We start from the raw sequence: 24,954 nt of genomic DNA on the forward strand, positions 1-24,954 counted from the left end.
TTCAAGTGGCTTGAATATCCCGATAGCAACGTAGGAGTTACAGCTGGTTGCGTTAGGAAACTGTCAGAGCCAGAAAGGAGGTTAAAAAGGTGGGTAAGGTTAGCAAAACAAAAAGTTAATGCTGAGAAGGCATGAGCTAGGAGGATGAGGTTAGAAAACAGGGCTAGTTAGTCTGTCATATGGCATAGTAGGACTGGGAAGAAAGAACTCAGATTGGTTAAGAAGAGAATAGAACAGAAGAGAGTTCCACAAGTGGGATACAGAGCAGCTGAGATAGAAAGGGAGACTGTAAGAGAATTTGGTACGATTGAATGCCATTCTAGAAGCTGTTCTTGCCAGCAGCTAAAATGTTTTCTGAATCTTGCCATGTCTTTGTCAGCAACTAGTGGCATCCACTGACATATTACTTAATCACAGCCAGTTGCCTGTCTGTTGGTTTACAAATAGGAAAGCTATCAGTTATTCAGCTCAAGTCTTACAAGCCTGAGTTTTAGCTACTAAAAGAAAATATGTTAGCATTATTATGAATTCCTATAGTAATGCATTGCTCTGTTCTACATTACAGAGAATGCAAAAGTAAAAAAAGTAAAACAAACAAACAAACATATAATTGGTTAAATAGTTTTGCACTGTAGCATATTATAAAAGTACATTTTCCCTATCCAATTAGAAAGAGGGTACAGTTGCTTTAATAACTTGGCATACTTTTACTGAGGCTATATGATCAATGAACAGAACTTGATTATTTTTGTAAGTAAATTAATTCTTAACTCATTCTAAGATTCCATACTTGTAAATAAAGGAAATTTCTTACCACTGTTGACTTCACCTATGTGAATGGAAATCTGCTTTTCCTTTTCAAACTAAGTCTGTCCAGCTGACACAATATCAAACTGGACTGTAAGTTTTTATTGAAGCATTATTAATGAAGTAAATAGGACACCCTTTGAAACAGAAGAAACAACACGGCATTTTTCCTTCTCTTTAGGAACTGAGGCTGCATTCTGTGAGAAGAAATTTTTCACATTGTTCATCTGAGTCTGAAACCTCAATGCACATGAAGTCCCCATTTCATCCTAGACAAGATTACAGAATGGAAGATAAAATTCTCATACCACCTTCTACAGACTGTAAACCAAATTTTCTTTTCTTTTAGCTATCTACTACCTATCATATGGAGCAGATGTTCTTCCTAACTCCTAACATTTGCCTGAAAATGCCAAAGTTAAATAGCACTCCTTTTTGTAAAGGAAAATAATCAAATGAAATATTGTAGTTTGGACAGGTAAAAACACATGAAACAATAATTTTTATCCTGCATTTCCTTTCTTAGTAAAAATACTGTTAGAGGACAAAATGGGGATTTCTGATATGCAGCCTATTGTATAAACTTTGGTTACTAACATAGATTGAAAATCAGTATAATTTTTATTAAAAGGGAAAGTTAACATGTAATTTCTGGATTACAGGAATTTTAAAGATAAATTAGTTACAAAGTAAATGCCATTTTCTCACATACTGACAGCATCTATGTGCTGCTGATTGAAGTCTGGTTATTTAAATCTGTGCATTTTATTTTAATTCCAAAAGAGTTTGCCTGCTCTTTTTTTTTCTTTTAAACAATTGGTATTCTTCACTTTTTTTAAGGTGTATAACTTGCATATCATTTTAGTACCTGAGAATGATAACTTTTTAGAATAAATTTGGATGACTAGTTTATTCTCATATGAAGCTGACATGTTTCTTGTGTATGATAAGCAATAAATTTGGTTTTATGTTATGTTTTTAGATGTAGAAAAAGGCAAGATTTAACTTATCGCTATTACACCACCATTGGAAACTTCTCCTTGCTTCTTTTACTTTTTTCTGTTGTCTGTGTCCAACTTAGATACTCCCCAGCAGTATCACAAGTTGAGACGAAATACTGCTTCCTCTTCAGCTGCAAGGAGATAGTTTTCTCTTTTGTGACTTGCTGCTCCTCTCACCCACTAGAATAGCATCTGTCTTCTAAAAGGCTGATTCCTCAAAGATTAAAATACAGCCTCTAGTTAATAAGAGTGCAGACTATAGCTTATTGCTTCTGTAGCACTGAGGTCTTCATGTAAATATCCTTCAGCTTTTCAGTTTTATCTGCTCTGTAGTAATTTGGGGGTTATCTTTTTGCTTGGGCTTTTTTAATTATTCAGGGATCTTATAGAGTGAGCACTGCAGTCAGTAAATAATCTGTGTGTAATATGTAAATAAAGATTTATAGCAGTTAGTAGTGTTTTTTCATACTGTGCAGGAAGAGAGGTGGACTCCAGTTCTGTTCTTACGCTGTTTGCAAATTGTTGTGAAAGGAGATGCCATGTACCATGACTTGGTTGCAAGTTTCTTCAAGTGATTTTCTGCCTTTTGTTAGGTTGAAAAATCTGCACAAATATAACTTAATAGCTTCTATTTTAAAATACTTGTTACTATAGCAGCTGTGGTGGATTGTTTTACCAGTTCATATAAAAAAAAATACACAATTTATTGGATACGTGGGGATTTCAGCCCATTCTTGAGGGGGGAAGTACTCATCTGCTGTCGATTGTTGTGTTTCTGAGCCATTCTGTACAACTAAAAACATCTGTCCAGTTGTTCTTCCATTTGATACTCAGATTTTAGAATTCATCAAATAAATATATTACAGACATCTTGGCACATTGTGACAGTAATAGATTTCCATGGAGGAATTTTTATTTTGTCAATTATTATATTTTTTTAATGAGGTGCTATTTCTGAAGGTGCCAAAGAATGGTTCTTAGAGCCTTATATATTGTATCATGAAACAAATGTGCATTGACCCAGACTTCATAATACTTAATCCCAAGTCCTTGCAGGTAAGTCCTTTCAACTGAGGAAGTAGCTTGCAAGTGTACAAATATTGTGCAGTCACTTACATGTCATCAGATTGTGGCTCTAGTCCAAATACTCACAGAATGTAGTTTATTTCCATTAATTGCTGCAGATGTTAAATTGTTGATAATGAATTGATCCCATGGCCCTTGTTTCAGAGAACGTTTACTTTGGTTTTACTTGGATATGCACTTGATCATTTGGGAAGGATATTCAGTGTTAGACACATAACTGTCCCTGCAGCATTCTGCTGTGGGGCCTGTAACATCACTGTGGAGGTACTGTTGGATTTTTATCGCGAGGTCTTAACAATGCTTCATGATGACTTGAGAAACCTGTAAGACACCAAGATGATGCTCTGCATGGTGGCTTGCCTCCAGGAGCTGTAGGTCACTGTAGAAATACTGAGGGCTCTTGGTTGATATTGTAGCTTATTTTTCTTCAGAATGCTTGCCAAGAATGATGGCATAACATCAACCCAATAGTAACTGAACTTTTAAGATTCCAGTGGTTGCGTTTTTCTGCAGACAAAATTGAGGCACAATAACTGACTTCTGGAATTCCATTGCAGGGACACACAAATGGTATGTGGTGTGAGAGAACTACATCGTTTCCTCAGGTAGAGCCTACAATTGCATTATCTTGATGTTCTAGCATTCATGACTTTTTTAATTCTCTTTAACTACACAGTTTTATTCTACTGCCACTTAACATTTCCTTAATATGGGAGATTCTCGTGCTCTTATACGCAAGTCATTTAGTTAACTGCAGCTGCTAAGTGCCTAGTCACTCACCGATCTTGGAGGCTGGAGAAAGGCTAACCTTCTCTTGGGTCTTCTGCATTTTCCCATTGATAGTTACAAGGCTTTACACGTGCACATCAGATTAGAACTCTGCCCTATGGGCATTCAGTAACTAACAGCAAATAACTATCTTTGTGCACTGCTTGTTACATTCATGTGTTAGCAAACTAGATCAGTTTTCTGGCTTTCCCCCCTTAGAATTTAGAGACCTGGCTAGTATTGTTTTCTACAGAGCTAGTTGTTACAGTATTTCTAGCAACCATTGTCTGTTTCATGTTATGTTTATATGGCAAAATGCTAGTGTTAACATTGTCTATAAGATAACTCTGAATAAAAACCTGTAGGCAGAAAAGTTCCTGAAGTTACCTCTCTCCTGTATTTTGTTTGATGGAGGACTATTTTTCGTGCATTAAGTAGAATTCTCTAGTTCACTAATATCTTTGGTTCCTGCTGCTTCTAGTCTAAGCATCAGAAGTGCATTCATCATCCTTGAAAATCTATTTACATTTTTAATTGGGAATTCTTTGTATTGTGAAATTAATTTTAAAAATAGCTGATACTAAGTAGATGGCTAAACTACATTCTAGTAGTAACTGAGCAGAAAGTCGTAGAACACATGGCTCCCTTGAATTGTTTTTCTCTGTTTAACATAGTTCCAAAACGTAGCTTTGTAAATAGTTTTTTATAGCAAAAGTCACTGTAAAATAGGTTTGTAATTTTGGAAGTACTATAGTAGTTTTAATTCAACTGCATAAAATTTTCTTCTGTTTCCTATTTAAGTAAAAAACGTACACATTTTAAATCAATATTTTAAGCATCAAAAATACAATGCTAGTGTCTTGATACATTGTGCAATCCTGTGTGTAATCCTTGTGAGCTGCTATGCGGAAAATCCAAATTGATATATAGTAAGCAGAACAGTAATACTTTTAACAATGTTTAATAATGTAGCCAAGATGTAATGGGAAAGTGTAGGTCTCATAAGGCCTTCTTAGACTTTTGAGTCACAAATAATTTGAAGAAGTATTGAAACTAATTTTAAGGGCCCGATAATGATCATATTGTACCTGTGTTAGTGGTGCTGTAGTCTACATAAAGTGTGTACATTAAAGGCAAACTGAATGCTGTCCCTAATACTTCCAGTTGTTTTTAATTGGATAAACTAGAACATCCAATTTCATTCTTAAGTATGTGATTTTTAGCTGGTCATATGGCTGGGTTATTTGACACTACGTGGCAGATGCGGATGATCTAGGTACTGCAGCTTGGTAAGTGAGATACTGTGGATATGCAAAATAATAAATTTGTAGATCTCATTTAAGAGAACTGTTAGTAATCTTAAATCTAAAGCTGTTCATGTTGACACTACTTGTAATACAGCAATAATAAACAAGTTTCTGAAGTTTAACTTCTAGTAAAGTTCTAGGTTGGTAACTAAAAGTTTTAATTCACATTGGTCAGTGTTTACTGTTTGGATTGTAACTTTTGTTTAATTGTAGTATTGATGAGTATGGGTTTACAAAATATGGAAAAATGGCATTGAACTTTTATCATTAAACTGTGCTTATGCAGTCATTGAAACAAACTGTTGTCATCTCTGTTAATTATTTTTAGAACATTAAGTTAAATACTATTGCAGACAAGTCGGCCTTTTCTGCTCAATTCAACATGTTTAACAAGACTGGTCCTGGTACATTAATGAAATTATTCCTTTAAAGGAAAAAAAAGCCTTTAAAGGCTACCAAGTAGCATTCAGAATGGAACACCACTGCTTTCTTAACATCTTTAAATTACGGATGAAACAGCTTTAATTGAAACATTCTACACAAAGAAGAACTAAATGTCAGTGTTTTGTTGAAGCAATAGTTCTTGAGGATGGGGGTATGAAAAATATTTGACAATTGAATTGCAGAATTTTTTTGATGGATTTTTTTTTTTTTTTTTTTATGTTATTATCCTGTCCCAAGCAAAAACTTTACGTTTGCCTTGAGTCATAAAATAAAGGAAGTAAGCTTAAAAAGAAGTTCAGAGGGGAACTGTGAAGGTCAAAAGTGTTGTAATTTGAGATGATTCATATTTGGGAGGGGGTTTAATGCATTGGTTTTGAGTCCTCCAGCTGTTCACATAGCCACAGTTTCTGAAGAAATCTGAGTAATTTAACTTTGGTTTGTGATTTGTCCCCTTGTGTCTTACTGTGTCTGTCTTCTGTTTAAAAATATTCTGTCAGTGGTAACTGGTCTACAGCCAATGATAATGGTGACTTTTTGAATTTCCTTTTTAAGTGGTGCTCACATGTGCTTTTTCTAAGCTGCAAACATGGTTGGTTATCACCCCAAGTGGGAAACATGTTTGATCCAAATACTATTTTACATTTTGATTTTCAATGAATGAGTCACATGCTCTTTCAGTGAGGGTTGCTGTGATTGCCACACCTTGGTGAATCACAAGGTAGTTTTAGGGATTTGTTCTTCTCTGATACCAATTCTCAGAGCCTTTGCATTTTGGGTCACTTGCTCAGCTCTTGAATCTAGAAGCCATAGGATCCTGTTCCTCTCCCGAGTCATTTGGGTGCTTTAATGCAGCTTTGAACTCCTGTGAGGAATGCTGCTAGTTCTTGGTTGGTGTTGGGTTGGGTTGGGTTTGGTTTTTTTAATTCTGACGCATGGGTTTTTTGGTTTAATTGGTTCAGTCTAATGGCTTTTGAGTCACATCTGCAGTGGTAGCTGTTGACTGACTTCCACATGGAAGCTTTTATCTACTTAACTAATGTAGGGTTACCCAAATGAAGGACCCTTGTTTTTATTCATAATAGCATTTCTGTGTAGGTGTCTGAAGAGCTCATTTTATACTATGAAAAATCCTGTCTTGTTGAAAGGGTTGAAATGTGGTTTAAACCTTATCACAAAGAGTTCAAACCACAGTTTTCTGGCTTCATTAAAAATGTAGCTATCTTTAGTTAAATTAAAAATAACCCAAAAGGGAAACCAGCTGGCAACTGCACTAGTGCTACAAAAGGTTTTTACTAACAGCTATCTCAATTGTGCCATGGCTTCATACAAGTGGTTACAGTGGATCTTACAGACTGTATGGAACAGAGCAGTAGGATTCTCAAGGTTGTGTGGGCAATTTACATGTATGTCTGCTATCGCAACAATTCAGGGATGACCTTTACTAAAAAAAGTGTTTGGGAGCAATTTCTATGCAAGCAGACATGCAGGAAGCTGAAGAATTTTGCTTATTTGCGATGTTTTCCTAGGTTTTAATCAAGAAGACAACACTGAGGGATTTCCTCTTGGGTTTCAGTGCTTGGGAGTGTCTTTCAAGGACTGAAGGCAGTAATTACAGCTTGGGTCCTGGACTCTGCGCTAAGTGATCTTAAAATTCTTCCAAACATAAGTAACTTTATAACATGGATTTCAAAGGGGGTATAGCCTGCAGACTTACCCTTACTGGTAAGCTACGTAAGTAAAAGACCACTTTGCTTGCAGGTGTAACAGGAAGCAAACCACAAATGGTTAATGCCTCGCTTGCAGTGATTGACTTACAAGATCAGTATTTTTCAGTGAAAGAAAGTAAAAAGCTTGTAAAATTCAAATGTGCAGTTCCTTTCATTCAGAATGGTGTTATGAATCTCTGGTTTTATGTAGATGATTTTTAATTTCTCTAGGTCCAGTCTAAAAATAAAAAGGTACGTTTTTCTAACTGCCTGTTCCAGCAGTAGAATGCCTTAGAAAATCAGTCACTGTTCCTTCTTTCCCCGTATATTATCATGGTCTGCATCAGGTGTAATGCAGTTACAAGTGACTTGCAGTATGAAAGCTCTTCAAATCATACTAAATTTTAAGGACTTAAAGCAAAACACTTAGGAAACAGTGTTGGAAGTCCCTGGCTGTACCAGCTGAGGTCAGCCTGACAGAAGAGAAGAGCATTCTGATTGTTCATTACCATGAAAAAAGGAGAGCAAAATTTTGTGACTATATTCATATAGAACATTGAAGAAGTTGTGATTTGAAATGAGGAATATTGCAGTGTCATTTTTCAGTGTTTATCAAAACCAACAACTTAAGTTGATTTTAGCAATGTACTGATTGATTGTTTTTTTTCTTGACAAGAAAGTACTACTTTTTTTTAAATTATTGCAATATATTACACTCTGCTCATATTTTTATCATATTTTTATTTTTTTTTCTTTTTCGCTCTGGAGGAAAGTTCCTGTGGAAAGGAAATAGGAACCAAACTTTGAAATCTAAAATAAGGACTAAACTGCTTTTCATTTACTTTTCTGCCCTTTGAGATGCCAGAAGCAATTTCCTCTTGAAGCTGACTTCCTTTCTGGAAATGATTTTCATCTCCAACCACGTTGAGGCTCTTTTCTCATTCTTTCATTCTGACTAACTTGCTTTATTTCCCTCTGACTGCAGTTGAGAACTTCTGGAGGTAAGTAGTTACAGACAAGCTTCTGACTTTCTTTTTTCAGTTCTTCTACCCCCTTCTGCCCCCCCTCAGCCAGTCTAGGAGGACAAACAAAGCACTATTGGTGTCCTCTGCAAGAGAGCCCTGATAGGGGGCTGGCTGTAAATTGACGTGGCATGGAAAATCTCTGCTAGTTTGTAGCAGCTCTAACACTGCCGCGAAATCAAGCCTACTCTTGCCAAGTTTGTAGCTTGAAATCATCACGGGCTTGCTGTTTGCATATAAAAAAATGAATGGAAAGTACCTTGGCTTTTTGATTTGGGAACTGGACTTTTTCTCTGTCTGGATTTACAGCTAATAGAAAACAAAATCAAAGGGAATTACGTGGTTACTTTTTCTTTTCTCCTGTAGTGAGAGCGACAGATCGTGCTGCTCCCCCCAACCTTTTCCTGCAATTTAATCACTTGCAGATCTTGCCATGGGGTGCGGACTGAGAAAGCTGGAAGACCCAGATGATAGCAGCCCTGGAAAAATCTTTTCTACGTTGAAGAGACCACAAGTTGAAACAAAGACGGATTCTGCTTACGAATATGTATTGCTGGATTTTACTTTAGAAGGTATCTTTTTATGTTATATATTTACTATTCAGAGAAAACAAGGAATAAGATTTAACTGTCTAACTTACAGTAAATCTTAGATACATTTTGGCTAGCTTTGATAAAAGTAAGACTTTTATTTTGAAACACAAATCATGACGAAGGTCCTCACTTATATAAAATTACAATGGAAACTGCTGAAGTATTTTTAACAACCAAACCCTCCAAATTACAGAGCTGTCCTTGTCAAGTAAGCTGGCTAAAAAACTGTTAGAAATTTTCGTATTTTCCTGTGAGTCAGATGCTGCCATCCTCGCTCACTTTGAGTAATGGTTGTGTTGCATTCAGTGTGACTGTTCAGAAAACACACTGTGCTGAGCCTTAAGTAACAGTTTGTGAAAATGGACTCAACTTCCAAAAACAGGCTGTCGTTGTCCTCGCTACTTTATGCAGAAGTAAGTCTGTTTCTTATAAGTATACCAGGAGTAGCTTCCCCTCTTATGCCCACCCCAGTGTCTCAGCAGGTATTTTAGTGAGAGCCTTACAGTTTCATCTTACTATTTTTTTCTGACTGCTTTACTTGTAGCTGCTGAATAGTCTTTTGAGATTGTGACCGAAATAAACCAAAATTTGTATGCGTAGCTAGAGGCAGACAGTGCTCTGTGGGATACTTCCTTCCCGAGGGTGTCCTGTCTCTAACAGAGCAACTCCCTGTTCCACCAACTTGAAAATATAAACAAGCCCAGATGGCTGCCCTCTGAGAACAGGCAGCTCAGTTTTGCAGTCACTTTGTAGTAACTTGCCTTTTGTAACAACCCAGTCTATTGGAAATGCTTAATAATAAGGGTTTGAAGTAAATGCAATTGCTTAAAAGGTTGTATAAAGGGAGAAAAGTGTAAGTGCATGTTGTGTTACATTTTAGGAACTTGTTATAAACAAGAAATAGCCTTTGCTTAGTTTTAACTAAAGGTCTGTAGTAACAGGTTTATTTATATCAGGCTATTCATGTATCTATATCAAAAACCTGCAAGATACTTATAGAAGCCACATTCTATTATAAAGTTATAATACTTGACATCCAACTGTATTTGTGTTTCTGTTTCTCTCCACAAACAGTTTCTCACTGGTTGGTCTTTTTGAAGAACCAAACCGTTATGTTGACTGTAGTAGTGGTAATGTACTGGAAGTAAAGCTAGGCTGCCGAGTGCATACATAGATTACCTACTGATAACAGAAGGGATAACGAAGCAAGTTTTTTTGAAACTGAAGATCGTTCAGTGTTCTGGATAGTTTTGCTGTGCTTTAAAGTAACAAGTTTTTGAAAGTGTTCTGTAAAGCCTTTGTTGTAAAGGTGATTGTGACTTTAAAGAAAAAGCACATCAAACAAGTGCAGATAAAGGTGCATCTTTTTTAATAACCTCTCAGTGCAGCAGTAAAAGTTTGGTTTCTCCTGTACAGTCTGATATTCAAAAGTGCTTAGCTTCATTGACTTACTGTGGAGTTTTAAATGCTAAATAAGTGAGATCCATTTCAGATAGAAGCCTAAAAAGTTAGGTAACTAACTGTAAGCACGCTGATTTTAAACTGTTGTGTTGAATGGTTCTAGCTGTGTGTCTATTTGGCCTTAAAATATTTTTTGTTTGGGGTCTTTACTTTTTAGAGCTAGGATAATGAATACAGAAAAAAGTGTTTACTGTCTTGGAGGCATTTCTGAGTTTTGTTTGCTTATGAAATACAGGGATTGGCTAAAGCACTCTGGGGAATATGATGGGCTTCCTCCCCACCCCCATTCCCCTTCAATTCACTCACATACTTGCTGCTACTTGAATATCCTTTAGCTAAATGAAACCTAAGTGAGAGCCTTTTAGCACTTTAGCGCAAAGTTTTCACTTCTCTGTCAAGATGTGTATTGTCTTCATGGCTCTCTGCTGATGTCCAGAGCAATATCTTCCCCAGCATCTGAGATTGCCATTTGCCTGAGTGACTTGTTACCACCACTGTATCTTGCACCAAGTAAAACTGAAAATCTGTGCGAAGTATCCTTTATAAGATACTACAATAAGCTATGTCCTGCATTAAGATAAAAGTATAGCAAGCATAAATGCATTACTTCAATTTAATATTCCTTATTCTCTGCTTCATCATCTGAAATTGAAGTGAGCCTGCTGGGGAGACTTTCATGAGTCCCTGATCTCCCAGGCCATGATGGCAGACTAGGTCAGCCATGCTATAGTCTAAATCCACTGGCTGGAGTCACTGTGCATCTTAACTGGTTATCAACAGTGTACTATACTTTGGCTTCTTTCTTCCTGGTCCCCAGAATACTCCCATTCCTACTGTAAAAATCAGCTTTGAGTTCTGTGGAGATTGTTCTGCATCAGGAGGGTCCCTAACAAGAAAATTACAGCCAGTCTTTTATTTTGGTGGGATTTAATAATACAAAGGCAAAGGAGCAGTGAACTCTGAAGTGTAATTTTGAATGCCTGTAAAGGACTGTAAATTCTGCAGTCTCAATCATGAGGCATATCTTGGTTATGAAAACAGCTGTGATTTTTGAGGTCAGTTTAGCCATAAAGTAGAGATAGTTCCAGTGTATCTACTCAAGCAGATGTTTATGCTTTATTCACAGCCCTCCTCTTAGGGAAAAGAGGGAATATTGATGAAGCCGACTAAGATGACATGCTGTGAAGTTCTTGTCACTCTGAATAGCATTTTGAATATGTATGAAATAGCTGGTATGTCATCATCTTCAATGTCATGCATCTGAAGTTTACTATACAGCTAGCGATTTAGCTGCAGTTCTGTTATTAGTGAAAGTATTTTGGCTACCTGTTGACAGCACATTAGGAAGGAAATTTTCTTAATGAAAAATGGTTAAGACATTTGCAAAATGAGTGATGATCATACATTCCTGCTTTTCTGGCTTGTGGGCTGTAAAGCGGTTGTTTCTACATTACATACTTAATGCCTTGTACACTTACTGTGAGTAGAATCGTGGGATGGAGGCATTCCAAAGGGCAAAATATCATCCATCTATGAAAGGCAAGCTGTGATATACTGTCTGCTTAAAAAAATGAAAGGCAAGGTAGCACAAGAAAGTGGAACAGCCTGTTCCTTATGACTGAAAATGGCAGAGTTTACATTAAGAGGTTGACTTTGCTAGTTATCAGCAATAAATCATCGATATATGTACTAGTGATACTCTTTGGTAGTGCATTTCTTGTGATATACATGATTCTGGTTTCTCTTGATAGTTTTTCTAAGCTGTTAGGGCTCTTACAGTGACAAGCAAAGTAGGCCTCCCTTCCTTTTTCCCTTTAGTAAAAGTTGGTGTTTAAAACCACTTGAGTGTTGTAAAACATTAGTTTCTGATGGGGTTTCTTTGTTGTTGTTGCTGTTTTGTGTTTCTGGTTTTTTAGAGCCCTTCACAATGTATCTATACCACTATTATCCCCATTTTATAGTGGGAAAGCAGTGTAGAGATTGATGTTTTACAGAACACATCACTCATGAACCAACAGAATTCTTGTTCACTTTATTAGAATTAAAGATTAAAGCAAGCTAAATGTTCATACATCTGGTTTGTGGTACTTTAAACCAGTAGGATAGGCAGACTTTGTGACTTTGATAAAGTCCTTCAATTCCTTGCTGTTGCCCACCTACAGTATAGGGCAGGTAGATGGGAGGATATAAGAACATGAAATTAACTCTTGACAAATACATTTACATATTGGTGAATGAGATTTATGTCATTGCATTTATCTCTTTTATATAAATATTACAGAATCAAAGGTGAATTAGTTTATATAGTTGTTTTCAGCTTATTGTCTGGTTTGAAAGGGGATGTTCAGAGCAGCATGTTCAAACGTTTGTATCTTAGAACAAGTGTTGTGAGGTCACTTAATTCCAGTTAGGGCATCCTTTAATACAGTTGGATGCTGGTCTTAATGAACTGAAAGTATTGCAAAGAAAAGGAGGGACCCATTAGAACACAAAAAAGTACATTGCTTGCTGCAAGGGTCACTGATAAAGACCATCAAATTCCAACCCAAGCTGTCCTAAGAGTTTATATCTGCAAACGATTAAGATTTTGATGATGACAAATATATGCTGGCATAAGTACTCTTCAGTTACAGTCTGTGCATAAGTATTGATTTCCTGCTTTCTGAGAGCATCTGCAATTCCAGTTGGAGTTGAGGGGAACAGGAAATACTGACCAGCCACAGACTGACTGTGGCAGAATATATCATCTATTACCAGTGTGGAATGTTCCTTTTCTCTGTGTGAAAGCTGTGGATCAGACCATTCTCCAAAAAGTTTTCCCTTTCTTTATGTAGTCTCCCTCAGTAGCCATGTCGTGCCTAGCTCTTACCTGTTGGTTGGAAATGCTTGCACACACTCCAGGATACCCTCTTAGAAATTATTGACACTACATAGCTTACTTAAGTGACATGCACTTAGGTCAACTGGAAAAGGGAGTTGGGACCATGTACATGAATGTCTCACAACTAGGGTTGAAGGTTATTGCTTCAGAATGTTTGAGGCTTTGGCTAGGCAAAATAGTTGCTTTAAGTGCAGACCTATTGCGTGTTTAGATATTGATGTAGCTCTTAAATTAGCTTGGCAAAGCTAGATCCAACAGAAAGCATTGCCAAATAGATTAAAAATAGATCAGATTAAATAGTAAAAAATGTGTACTTCAACTAGTTGAATACTCTTGCATCAGTTGTGAGTCTGCTTTTCCTTGTATAAATAGGTATGTAGCTTCTTCGTAAAGCCTTGGGATAGATTTTGTGTGGTTTATGTAAAAGGAGCTCACCCCAAAAGTATATGGGCATACACAGAATCACGTGCTTCTCTTCTGCTTCCAATGCTTTTAGCTTCCTCAAATCCAGAAGTCATCAAGATCAGTTCTGTGTTGGATATAGCACCTAAGGTGGAAGAATATTACAGCAAAGGATATGTTGTAGGAGCTGTTCATCCTATTATGCTGCCAATTGGACGTAGAAGGAGTTTCCCTGCAAGTCACATGTATCGAGTGGTACTTTCACGATTAAAATTAAGGTAAAAGTGAAATAAGTTGAATACATTGATCCATTACTGAAGTCATCTATAAGTGGATTGCTCAACATATGCATAGTTTATTATCAACTTGAAATGAGCACCTCAGGGAATTAAATTAGTAATGTTTATTAATTAACATGAAGCACACAATAGGCTAATGTTTACTTTGCCTCCGAATATGTCCAGACAAAATCCAACGTTGCTTATCATCATTTGTGGGAAGATAAATTGTTAGTTTACTACAAAGTTGTGTTAAAAGGGTAAAGTATCATCTGTCTTAAAACCTGCAGCAAATACAAGATTACACAAAACACTAAGAGTAATAAGCTGCTTTAAATTCTCTCATGTCTATTTTTTGTTCTTAAATTTCAAAACTTTCATGTTTTCACTCTTCCCATAAGAGCATTACTTAGGGAAAATGACCTATAAAGTGTGAATTAGTTTGTCAGAGTTTATTTTTCCGTCTTAATAAGAAGGAAATATTCATTCTGTGATTGAAGCTCATAGAAAAGCTTGGTTTTAACGCTGAGGGAGAGTCAACAGTTTGTGTTTGTGTTTAAGCTCCATAGTCTTGTTTATTATTCCTCTGTTCACTGCCTTGTAATCACGATGTGATCATAGAAAAAATGTACAAAGAAACTTTGCCATTAGTTTCCTTTGAATATAAAGAAGATAACCTTTTTGTCTTATTTCAAATAACTGGAAAAGTGTTACTGCGTTGAAGGGCTGACATGTTTCCCCCTTTGATCCTGAGTCATAGTGCAAAGCACAAAGATTCTTTCATTTTTTCTTGGAAGACTGAAAGGGTGTGAGTTGGAAGGTGCCCCTTGCCAATCCAGTAATTCTTCTGTAAAACATGGCTCGTTTGAGGGCGCTTCTCAAACACTTTGCTTAAACAAACATAGTTTGTGGCATTTGCTGCTCATACAACTCTCCTTTATAAATCCATCTGCAGACGAGGTGAAGGTTGTCCATGTGGGCAAATGCTTGAGTAAGAAAAGCAGAATATTTACTGTCTGGAGCTGAGGCTTCTAAGAGCCAACACTGACAGTGAACAACTCCCACAACTTGGCCTGTCCCTATAGATGTGGCATTCTTATGAATTTATGGTTTGAACCATTAGGCCCTTGAATAGGTGGCGGACAAGACCCTGCAGCCTACATGTGAAACTGCTGGGTGTAGTTTCCCAATTTCTTATGCAGGTATGCCATATGTACAGTTAAGGGTTTCTCATTGATGTTTCATTTTAAAGCAAAAAACTGTGTGAAGGAAACATCAAATAAAATCCCATTATATTATTGATATACACCAAACACTGTTGTTTGAGTAGTAACCTAACTGGCTTTAGATACAACATGATGAATACTGTTCTTTAAGTGAAAGTTAAAGCTTGTCAGATTCTCATATCTGACTGATTTAAGCATTACCTAACCCAAAGTAATTGTTACTGCATTGTATTTCTAGTATTTGCCTACGCTGTCTTTCATACAGTAGCTGCAACTCTGCTTTACTTACAAAAAATAGAGTAGCATGTTAACAATGTAAAAGATCCATTTTTATTCATACTGTGTTTTCTACAAAACTGAACCTGTTTTGTGCTTGCTACATTTATAGCTTAAATTTGTGTTTTTTGCATTATCAGAGATTTTGGGGTTTATTTATTACAAAAGCAGGATTGTTTGTCAGTAAGGCTCAGTTTCCAAAGGATGTCTATTAACAGTCTTCAGCTGAAATTCTTGTTAAATATTACTATTCTTACCCTGACATTGTAATAGATAATACCTGCCACTTTGTGTAAGAAACAGAACAAAACACCAGACCCCACTGAGCTCTACATAAAAGTATGAAGCAGCATTGCCAGGGTTTCATTCATAACTATTCCAAAAGAAAAGAATTCTATATGCAAGCATTTGCCAAAGTTAGCAGCAAACTATTGACAAAGACTGCTTTCTTTCTGTGTCCTAGCCAGAAGCATGCAGCACCCAGAGGACAAAGGCACCCCAGGCTGGTGATTGAGGAATGTTCTTTAATGTATGAAACACTGACAAATGAGGTAGTGAAAGAACTGTTAGAAAAGGTAATGGAGGGTTTTCTTCAAACTTCTCTTCAGATTTTTATTTCTGCCATATATGTACATTCTATTGAGTGGTTGATGGGTTTTGAGTTTTAACCTTGGGTTACTTCGTAAAAGCCAAGAAGTCTTTTCTTGAAGTGCAGGGAGTTATTTTTTCTTCACTAGTTGTGTTTTTCTAATTTAGGACTTGGTACTAAGCCCTGTAAAGCTTTGGGAAACTGGCAGCTTACACCACTGAAAGCAGAATGAGGCCCAGACTCTCAATCAGTCTGTATAAAATGCTTGTATGATAGCTTTTTCTGGAATTAAGGAAAAAGATCTGAAGTTTTATGTTGCTCTGGGTTAAGTTGGGTATGAACGTGAATATATTCAATATTTAAGCAAGATTCTGTAACAAATATAAAATACACAGTAACTGTATTAATATTTACTTGGCATACCTTTTAAAAATACTGTGTAGTTAAAGAAAACTGAACTTCCAGAGGCTAGTTCTTTTTGTGTTTAACTTCCTCTGCAGAACTGAAGACTTGCTGAAACAGGAAACTGTTGTTATTACAAGAGCTACAGTGATATCTTTTACATTAGTTGCCAAGGAAAGTAGTGGAGGAAAAAGCATACTGGGGATCTTTAATGAGCTTTGAAATTATCACAGAGTTGTTTAAAATTTCTAAATCCAGTATTTCCCAAGTGATTTATTCTTTCTGGGCTGGGGATTCTGTATTTTCCTGGAAGGACTTTATTGCGCAGGGGAGTTTGTGACACAAGATGGCAGTGGGATCAGCCTCCTAAATGGCAGCACTTCTTATCCCAGGGAAAAAAAGCAAACCAAAACTGTACATCCAGGAGCAGACACATCTCATAGGTGATGCATATTCTACAGTTGTGTTTTGAGACTTCAGTGCAGAGAAAAAGACCCACCACTGGCTGAAAGCAGAGTAAAGAGGGTTTTATTTTGCTTGTAGCTCCCTTCTTCCTCTCTTTCTTTGCCATTCTCAGTGATAGTGAAGCTGAGTAGTCTCTGAGGGAACCCGAGGATAGTGAATCATGACACATGACAAACATGTTTCTATAGTATTAGTGGTCAGTAATTTTAGGATGACTTCTATCACACGTTTAGAGAAACAGTACTATCTTGTTGCACCCTTGTACTGCTTATCACTGTGACACAGCAAGTAAAATACTTTGGATTTGTTTAAAACGAAGTACTTAGTACACTGAAGTCAGTACCAGCTTTGACCACCTTTCTTGGCCTGAGTCCAAAGACATGCTGGAAGACTTCCATTTACTTTGAAACATGGGCAGTGTACAAAGACAAGCCACCCTACTATAGTATAGTGTAATGTCTTTATGTCCCTGAAAATTAGCAGTAGTTAAACAGAACACGTATATAGAAGTTTAGTAGTGGTTAGGTTTGTTGGTTTGGGTTTTTTTGAGTTACATGCAATTCTGAAATCACTGTTGTAAATACAGGTTAACGAAGCTGCTAAAAGAGGAAAGAAGTTCGTGGGATTTGTAACGCAACATTTTCCTCAGCCTAAAGCCTGTAATGGAACAAGCACAGATGGAAGTGCAGAACTGGAATCAACACTAGGCAGAAGAAATAGGGAACACAGAAGAAAAAATTCTGATGAAAGCTCTAAGAACTGGAATGAAGGGACATTGAGTGGTCACTCATCTGAGAGCGGAATAGAAGAGGAAATGCAAGGAGAAACCAGTCTGTTACAGGATGCAGATTTCCAGTTTGGACGAGAAGTCGGCCCTGTTAAACCACGGAAAGGAGATGGTAATAAATGCTGTTTGTTTACTGCAGAAATAAGGTGTTTTATTGAGCTGTTGTTTTAAAAAGGCATTGGGAAAAAACAACAGCATGTTCTACTGTATCAAGCACTTATTTTCAGAGACACATCTTGTTAAATCCATATGTATTTCTAAATAAGCTGCCAGCTGAAGAAACAGAAGTAGAATTTACCTTCTCTATGTGTGTGTGGACTGTGGTAATATATTAAAATATTTCACTTTTCATATAGAATATTATAAATTCTAGTTTGTAGTTTAAAGAAAAAGGAAAAACCCAAACCAACAAAAATTACCTGCAGTGTAATTCTGATTTTAAAAATGATGCAAACAGCTTTTTTTGCTTCGTACGTGTGTAACAAAATATGTGGCAGTAAAAAACTTTTAGGATAAAGTTTTAAAGCCTTTTCCTAAATGCTTATAGTTTTCACTTAAATAATAAACATGTAATAGATTGCCAAGAATATGGTATGATTATTCCAGTTCTGCCTGTTTGAAACTGACAACAAAGAGAGCCCCTTCCAGCTAGAGCTGTAATTTTATGTGCTTCTAGCCACCTCACAACAATCTACTTAAGCAAATCTGTTCATAATGGATTTTTTCTGGTTAACATGCCTTCAAGAAGCATCCTGAAAGAGATCACTTAAAATAATGCATTGACCATGAAATCAAAGAGAATAATTGTTACAAAATGAATTTTCACCGAAGAAAAGTAAGCATTGGAAAGGAAGTAGTATAGGAAGGAAAAGTATCATTGGAAAATACTGGCGCTGTGGTAGAAAACTTAGATACTTTAGAAAAGATACTTTGCCTATGTCTGCGTGAGAGAAGTGCCTGAAACAGTGACTTCTGATACTGAAGCATTGTAAGGCCTCCTGACTTTCTAGGAGGGAAAGGTAAAAAGGAAAGAAGTAAAGCATGAGAACTAATGGAAGATAGTATTGTGTAGAAAATGGGCAGCATGAAACTTTTGTGTCAGATTGCATTTTGACATAATAGGTTCTTCCCTGATGGGCCAGACATGTTTTAATTGCTCTCAAAAGCAACCTTTTCACTTTCCTATTAAGAGCTAAAGCACCTTCTTCAGTGTGTAGACTGTCAGGATGATGATGACTCCAAGCACTGAGAAAATCAATATTCTTCTTATTCCTTAACAATTTTATTAAAGGAGTTTTGGTACAACTCAGCCTTTGTAGAACAATCTGTTAAAGCTTAACTCTTTTCCTTACAGTTTGAAATAATTGGATTTGCTATATGTAGCAGAATAGAAAACCTCTTAGTAAAAAGCAGAAACTCTTTCTTCTGTTGAGGAGCTTTGTTAGCGTATTCTGGTGTGGCCAGGTAGATTACCAAGCAGTGCACTGATGTGAATTTTCAAAGGCAGTCTTAGATGCATGTAGGTATGTAGTGCCACTTCAGTATGCCATTCATATTTAGGTCTGCCCAAAAGATGCAAAACTCATTTCTAGAGTTCTAGGTTTTGAGGTCATAAGAATCTTGACCACTTGCAAATGGCCAATTTCTGGTATTCATGAGCAATTGAATAGTTGTATCAGGAGACTTGGTAGTATTTTTTTCTGAAGAAAAATGACAGTGATCTCACTTTAGTATATGGGAAAGGAAATTAAGGCTTGTCAGGATTAACACATTTTATGCTAGTACAACCACCTGTGGAGGAGGTAAAATAAAACTGTATAAAAAGGAGAGTCATCTCTTACTGATAGAGTTCCAAATTTTGGCCTTAGCGCACCTTATTCCAGGTACCTGATGTCACCTGCAGTACGTGTGATAATGCGTCTCAAAACAGAGGTTCTCCCAGAGTTTGAATCAGACTACTTACAGTCCAAATCCAACTTTGGAAATCTCCCCCTATTTCTAGAGCCTAGAGAGGCTAGCATCTTAACTGGTGTCAGCTAAACCAAGTTCCTTTGTTTTGGCAGTGTGAATACTACTGCTTTCTAGAGATTGGTTTGTTTTGATTTAGGCTGCTCAGGTACTGAAGTGTTAAGACAGTCTGAGAGCAGTTGCCAAAAAATGTGTGTTATTTCTCCGCAGCAGTGTCATACATGTGAGTGTATTTGTAGCATGTATTTGTATAGCTAGGACTTAACTTGTCACTGGTGATTTCCTAAAACGCTATGAATTTGTGAATATTAATTTTTGATGAGTGCTTGTTTGACTCTGTAACAGCTCTTTATTAATGCCTAGATATAAAAAGCATTTGAGGATATGCAGGTTTTGTGTGCTTAACTCATCATTTACTGTGTGGGAAACCCCAGTAGGCAACTAATTATACGGGTACTTACATCATCTTCAGAAAGTAATGGGTCAACGTCAATACTGTACAAAGCATTCCTGGTACTTAAAAAACCCAGAAAATTGTCTTCGGTCTTCTGTTAACGTAATTTCAAATATTTGTAGTCAGAAGTTCCATGAGTAGCAGAAATGGACCCTGTTTCCAGTGGGATGTTCTTAGCTTTAGTATATTTTTTCCATGCAAAACCCACCCACCTAAAAAGTCCAGTGACAACCCAAGTGTAATATGTTCAGATTTTTCTTGTATCCCACAGTGTGCCCCCCTCACACTTCATCCTGAGGGTGTTTAGGGCTCAAGCTGAGTACAGTCACATCAGGAAACAATTCTTAAAAGTGTTGCTTAGAATTAGAAACCCGTGTTGAAATAAGAGATTAATAGTGGTTTTATTTTGGAGCACTGTCTTCCAGAGGTTCATTCTTTTTTCCTTTTTCTTAGACAAGCTGTATACAGTCTTCAATGTTTTCGATGATGATTCTACCTGCTGGACCTATCACGAGGGCATCTTGTCTATGAAAGTAACAAGAAAGGGGCCAGTTATTAGTACACTGGAAGCAGACTGGCTAGAATTAACCACATTTTATTATAAACAAGGATTGTCATTAGTTGATTCATTTGTACACTGGGAAACTTCTAAAGGTGAGTACTGTCCCCAAATGTCATGGAGCTTTTGTCTGTTTATGTAGAAATACATCATTTGTAAAAAGTAAATCATGTTTTGCAGCTTGGTGTGAAGGGCAGTATGTAACCATGGTGAGATAATCATTGTAAATTTATAGAATCTGATACCTGAAAAGAGATTAACTTGAGATTTGGGGCAGTTGTAGCTCTGAATAACTGAAATTCCTGCTTCATTTTATCAAACTGAGGATTTCCAAAGCAGTAAAGTAGTGTAGTGTTATAATGAAGTTAATCCTTTATGCTAGTAGGGGTTTTTTTTGTTTGTTTTTTAAGGAAAATATAATGGGGAGAAGAAAAATAATTAGATGTTTCCCTCATGTTCATATTGTGCTGATCACTGCAGATACTGTGCTGCACTCTGTTGAATACTTCTATTGAGACAAAAGAGCACTTTGAGTTCTCATTGTGCTTGTCGTATTGTTGACCTAAGTCAGACTTCCGTGTTTCCTGCTCTCTCCAGCTATTTGCTGGGCTTAAAAATTCTTTCCAAAACACCAAGTTGCATTAAAATTCAACTGTTGATCCTGAAGATTCAGGATGTTTTCTGCAGGTTGTTCTAGTCAGATGTAGACATACACAGAATAGAGAAATCTGGGTTTCCCTTTGCTCTCAACTGTAGACGGGTCCTTCAAGACCATTTTACACAGCTGGGGGAGAGGTCTTCCCTGGTCCCTCCTTTACTCTCCTGCAGGAATCTACCAGCTCAGTTAACACTCAGATTGTTACAATGGTAGAGCTTCAGGCCACACGATTGTCACATTTTCTTCTTTATTCTGCCAGTTTCAGTTCTATCTCAGTTTTTATTCTGGCAGATCATACTAGTTCTTTCAGAGTTCCTAGCCTTCATCCTCTCAGTGAACAGACACAGGCCTGATGTCAGCAGTGCCCATTGCTACACACCCTGCTGAGCCCAAAATCCTGTGCTTTGGCAGAGCTGCGAGATTGTGCTGTATCACTGCTGATAACAGGAGCAGCTCTTCATTGACTGAAGTATTTTGAACTCTAGAACTCTGTTGTTGGTAAAATATGTAATTAAAAGATTCATTTCTGTTTGAACTGAATTTGTCTGAGAGCCAGAAATTAGAAGTGTTGAAAAAAAAATAGGATGTAGCTACTGTTGTGCAATTACTCGAAAAGAATAATACCCAAGTGTTAGTGGAATAGACCAAGAGAGTCTGACACAGTTAATTGTTTCAGAATTTATTAATTATTGTAATAAATGTTGTTTGATAGCAAACTTAGAATTTGTACTTCAGTTATGTGATACTTTGGTTGGATTTGTTCATGTCTTGTACTAAGTTCTAAGTTGTTGGTGCCCCTTTAGAATCACTTATGACAGTTCACTGTAGGCAAGCAAAACATAAGGCTACAGTGGAAAAGAGTCTTGCAAAAACGTGTCAGGGACCTTAAACAGTTTTTGCAGTACGCACACTGATAATCAAGTGTAGTACTTTACTTAATAATGTATTAAAGTGGCTTTCATAACTCATTTTACTCATCTGCTTCTTACAGGAATTATACAAGGAGGATAAAATCTCTGGGGTTTTGAATAGTTTTAATACTGTGTGTCTTTTTTAATGTTTTTTTCTGATACTCTGATTTAAAATCAAATGCATTCAGCATCCCCTTTGCTAGCTTTGGGTTAGCAAAGGGCTTTAAAAAAAGAAAGAAAATGGAAAATCTCTGGAAGTTAGATGATGTAGATTCTTCAAAAATCAAACCAGTAAAGAGAACTCCTCAGTTTTGTTCTCAGTAGTTCAGTTTTAGGTATGAATCACAGCATTTCTGGAGCTCTGCAATATAGTACATTTAGTGATTGTCAGAGGAACAAATCAACATCACAATATGTACCACAGATTGAATTTGGCAGCTAGTCTCTCTCAAACTGCCTATTCTGTGCACTTAAACTGTCTAATCATGCAGTCTATATTAGTCATCTTTTTTGCTCTTAAATTATAATTCCTATCTCTTGAAGTCAGTGGAAGAACAAAGTTTCCTTTGGGGGAGGAGAGGTGAGAAATCAAACTCCTAGCTTTCAGTACAGATTTTTTAGAGCTGGAAAAAAACTCTCTGGAGATATGTTACAATTCACTGAGGGCTGGTTTTGGCAGCTGTTGGTACTAATCTTCGCAGCTGTTGTCCAACAACAGTTTTACAGTCTTCTCATTCCCCTGTAGCTATCTGCCTTTCTCTATGTGAATAACTTTAATACCCAGGTTATGACTTATTTAGGGATGTCATGCTGCCTCTTTGCAGCAGCTGGTGCTTTTGCTTCAGCCCCACTTGACTGGTATGTATTTCAGTTAGACTCATGGGTGGGATGCTGCTGAATTAAACAGGCTATATTCAAAGGCACAGGTCACTATGTAAATGGATTTCTGCAGCTGATAAGTTTCTCTAACCACAGTAGTAAATTAATTTAGCTACTGAGTTCTTAAGTTAAAACATTTGTTATTGAGGTGAATATTGAAGAGTTTTATAACCAGATTTTAGTATTCAACTAAGGGAAATCTAGAATGCTTTTTTGGGAAGGAAAAGTTTTTAAGCACTTGGACTCGTACATGCAGACATGTAAGAAGTAATTGTAGTGACATCTAATTGTCATATTCACCTCACTTCTGTTTGATTGCTTTTAAACTGTGAGATATATTTAGCAGTAATTGTTCTTTTATATAGCTTTAATGAAATGAGGAAATTTTATCTATCACTTAAATAAAACCAAAAACACCAATCCAAGTCAGGCAGCTGCAGAAATCCTCCTTTGGTTTGGACTCTACAGATGTTCTGCAGAGTCAGCAGAATTCCATTGTTACCAGGATCAAAATGCAATACCCAGTGTAAGGTAGGAGGAAGTTTTAACATAAGAAGAATTAAGAAATCATTGTCAAATCCTAATAATCACTAATTTCTGTGTTCTGCTGCCAAAAGAGGATGCAGTCATAAAAGCAATCCAGGTAAGTCCTTTTAGCAGCCATTTGGATCACTGTTGTGTTTCTGCTGTTTGTAACTGCCTTGGAGGCTCTTACCACAGAAGTACCTAAGATTAGTAAAAAGCGCTGTGGTGATGGCAGTGCTCTTGCTTTTTCTGCTTTGTTATTTATCATGCAGCATTTTTTTGTTTTGATTAATCTTTAAGTACTGATATTAACAGAGATAAACCATTGTAATTGACAGAACAGGCAGGTGAACCCATTAGCCACATGTAGCTTTTACAGTAGATGTGAATTTGACATTCTACACTTTATGAATTATCATTTTGTCTCAAAATACCACTGAGTGGAGGTATCTTGTGTCAATACTGTTTAAAATGTAGTTATTCTATCATACTTGAAAAAAATGGGAATATTCAACCATGTTGTAGGTGGGCTGCCCATTTTAAGTATTTGCCTGAAGCCAAAGAAAGGTAAAAGTCCATGAGTTTCTAAGATTGAGTACTTATGAATTGCTAGGAGCTGTGCAGATATTCATATGTTTGTGCCTGAAGCCATATATTCGGTTCCATGTACAGTCATATTATAGTTGTGCATTCTAAAAATAACATGTCTGATATATCTACAAATACATTGAAGAGATATGTATGCATGCAAGTATCTAATCATAACTCAAACTACATAAATCTGCTACATACAATATAGTAAAAAATAGTATGAAGAAATAGTTGGTATTTTATGGGACATTAACAAGTGTGCTCAAAAAAATGGGAATTCCTGGTTTACATAGCACAACTTCTGTGCCAATCTCATCAGTTTTTAAAACCAGACCAGTTGTGTTACAGAAGTTTTCTTTGCTAGCTGTTTGGGATTTTTTTCTTTAAATTTGTCTGCCTTCCCTGAATCTGTGGCAAAAGCAACCATCTTCACAAATCTCTTTGTGCAACACTGGAGAGGATTTCAATCTGATATTCTGGGGGTCAGATAATTTTACTGCTCAAATTTAGTTCAAGATAGTCCGCAGTCAAGGTGCAAAAGGCTTCCAGTGGCTCTTAGGAGAAGCAAAACCATAAAATGAACCAATATCTGATGCTCAGCTTCAGTTTGGGCTAACCGGATACTGTCAGGCTTCAACAAGTGAGTCAGGGAGTTGTGCTCTGAAACTTCCTTCCCAGCAGGAATTACTTCTGTTTGAGGCTCTTCCTGTGGCCATTTATGTATTTATTTAAGTAACAGTAGCTAGGCTTTGCACTTCATGCTTCACTTATCTTTATGGTCTCTCCCACCACACTAAATGCCACACTTACTGTCAGCGTACAATGTCAAAATTGAGTAAAGAAGGTTTATGCCCATCTGGTGCAGGGGATACGCTGAATACAGGAAACTTGAATTCAAATCCAAGCAT

General features: G+C 36.8%; 1 protein-coding gene across 1 annotated transcript in view; it reads left to right on the forward strand.

The window, feature by feature from the left end:
* Positions 1 to 8,574: 8,574 nt before the first annotated feature.
* The window catches only part of RFTN2 (raftlin family member 2), a gene marked incomplete at its 5' end in the record, with an annotated part of 28,261 nt that continues 11,881 nt past the window's right edge, over positions 8,575 to 24,954 (forward strand). Inside the window, 5 exons of the mRNA XM_080621065.1 lie at positions 8,575 to 8,713; positions 13,573 to 13,756; positions 15,722 to 15,833; positions 17,301 to 17,613; positions 20,377 to 20,577. Of these exons, the coding sequence (XP_080477191.1) occupies positions 8,575 to 8,713; positions 13,573 to 13,756; positions 15,722 to 15,833; positions 17,301 to 17,613; positions 20,377 to 20,577 (949 nt within the window). The remainder of the gene's footprint in view (positions 8,714 to 13,572; positions 13,757 to 15,721; positions 15,834 to 17,300; positions 17,614 to 20,376; positions 20,578 to 24,954) is intronic.

The sequence above is a fragment of the Psittacula echo genome, assembly GCF_963264785.1.
Source record: "Psittacula echo genome assembly, chromosome: 6".
NCBI lineage: Eukaryota > Metazoa > Chordata > Aves > Psittaciformes > Psittacidae > Psittacula > Psittacula echo.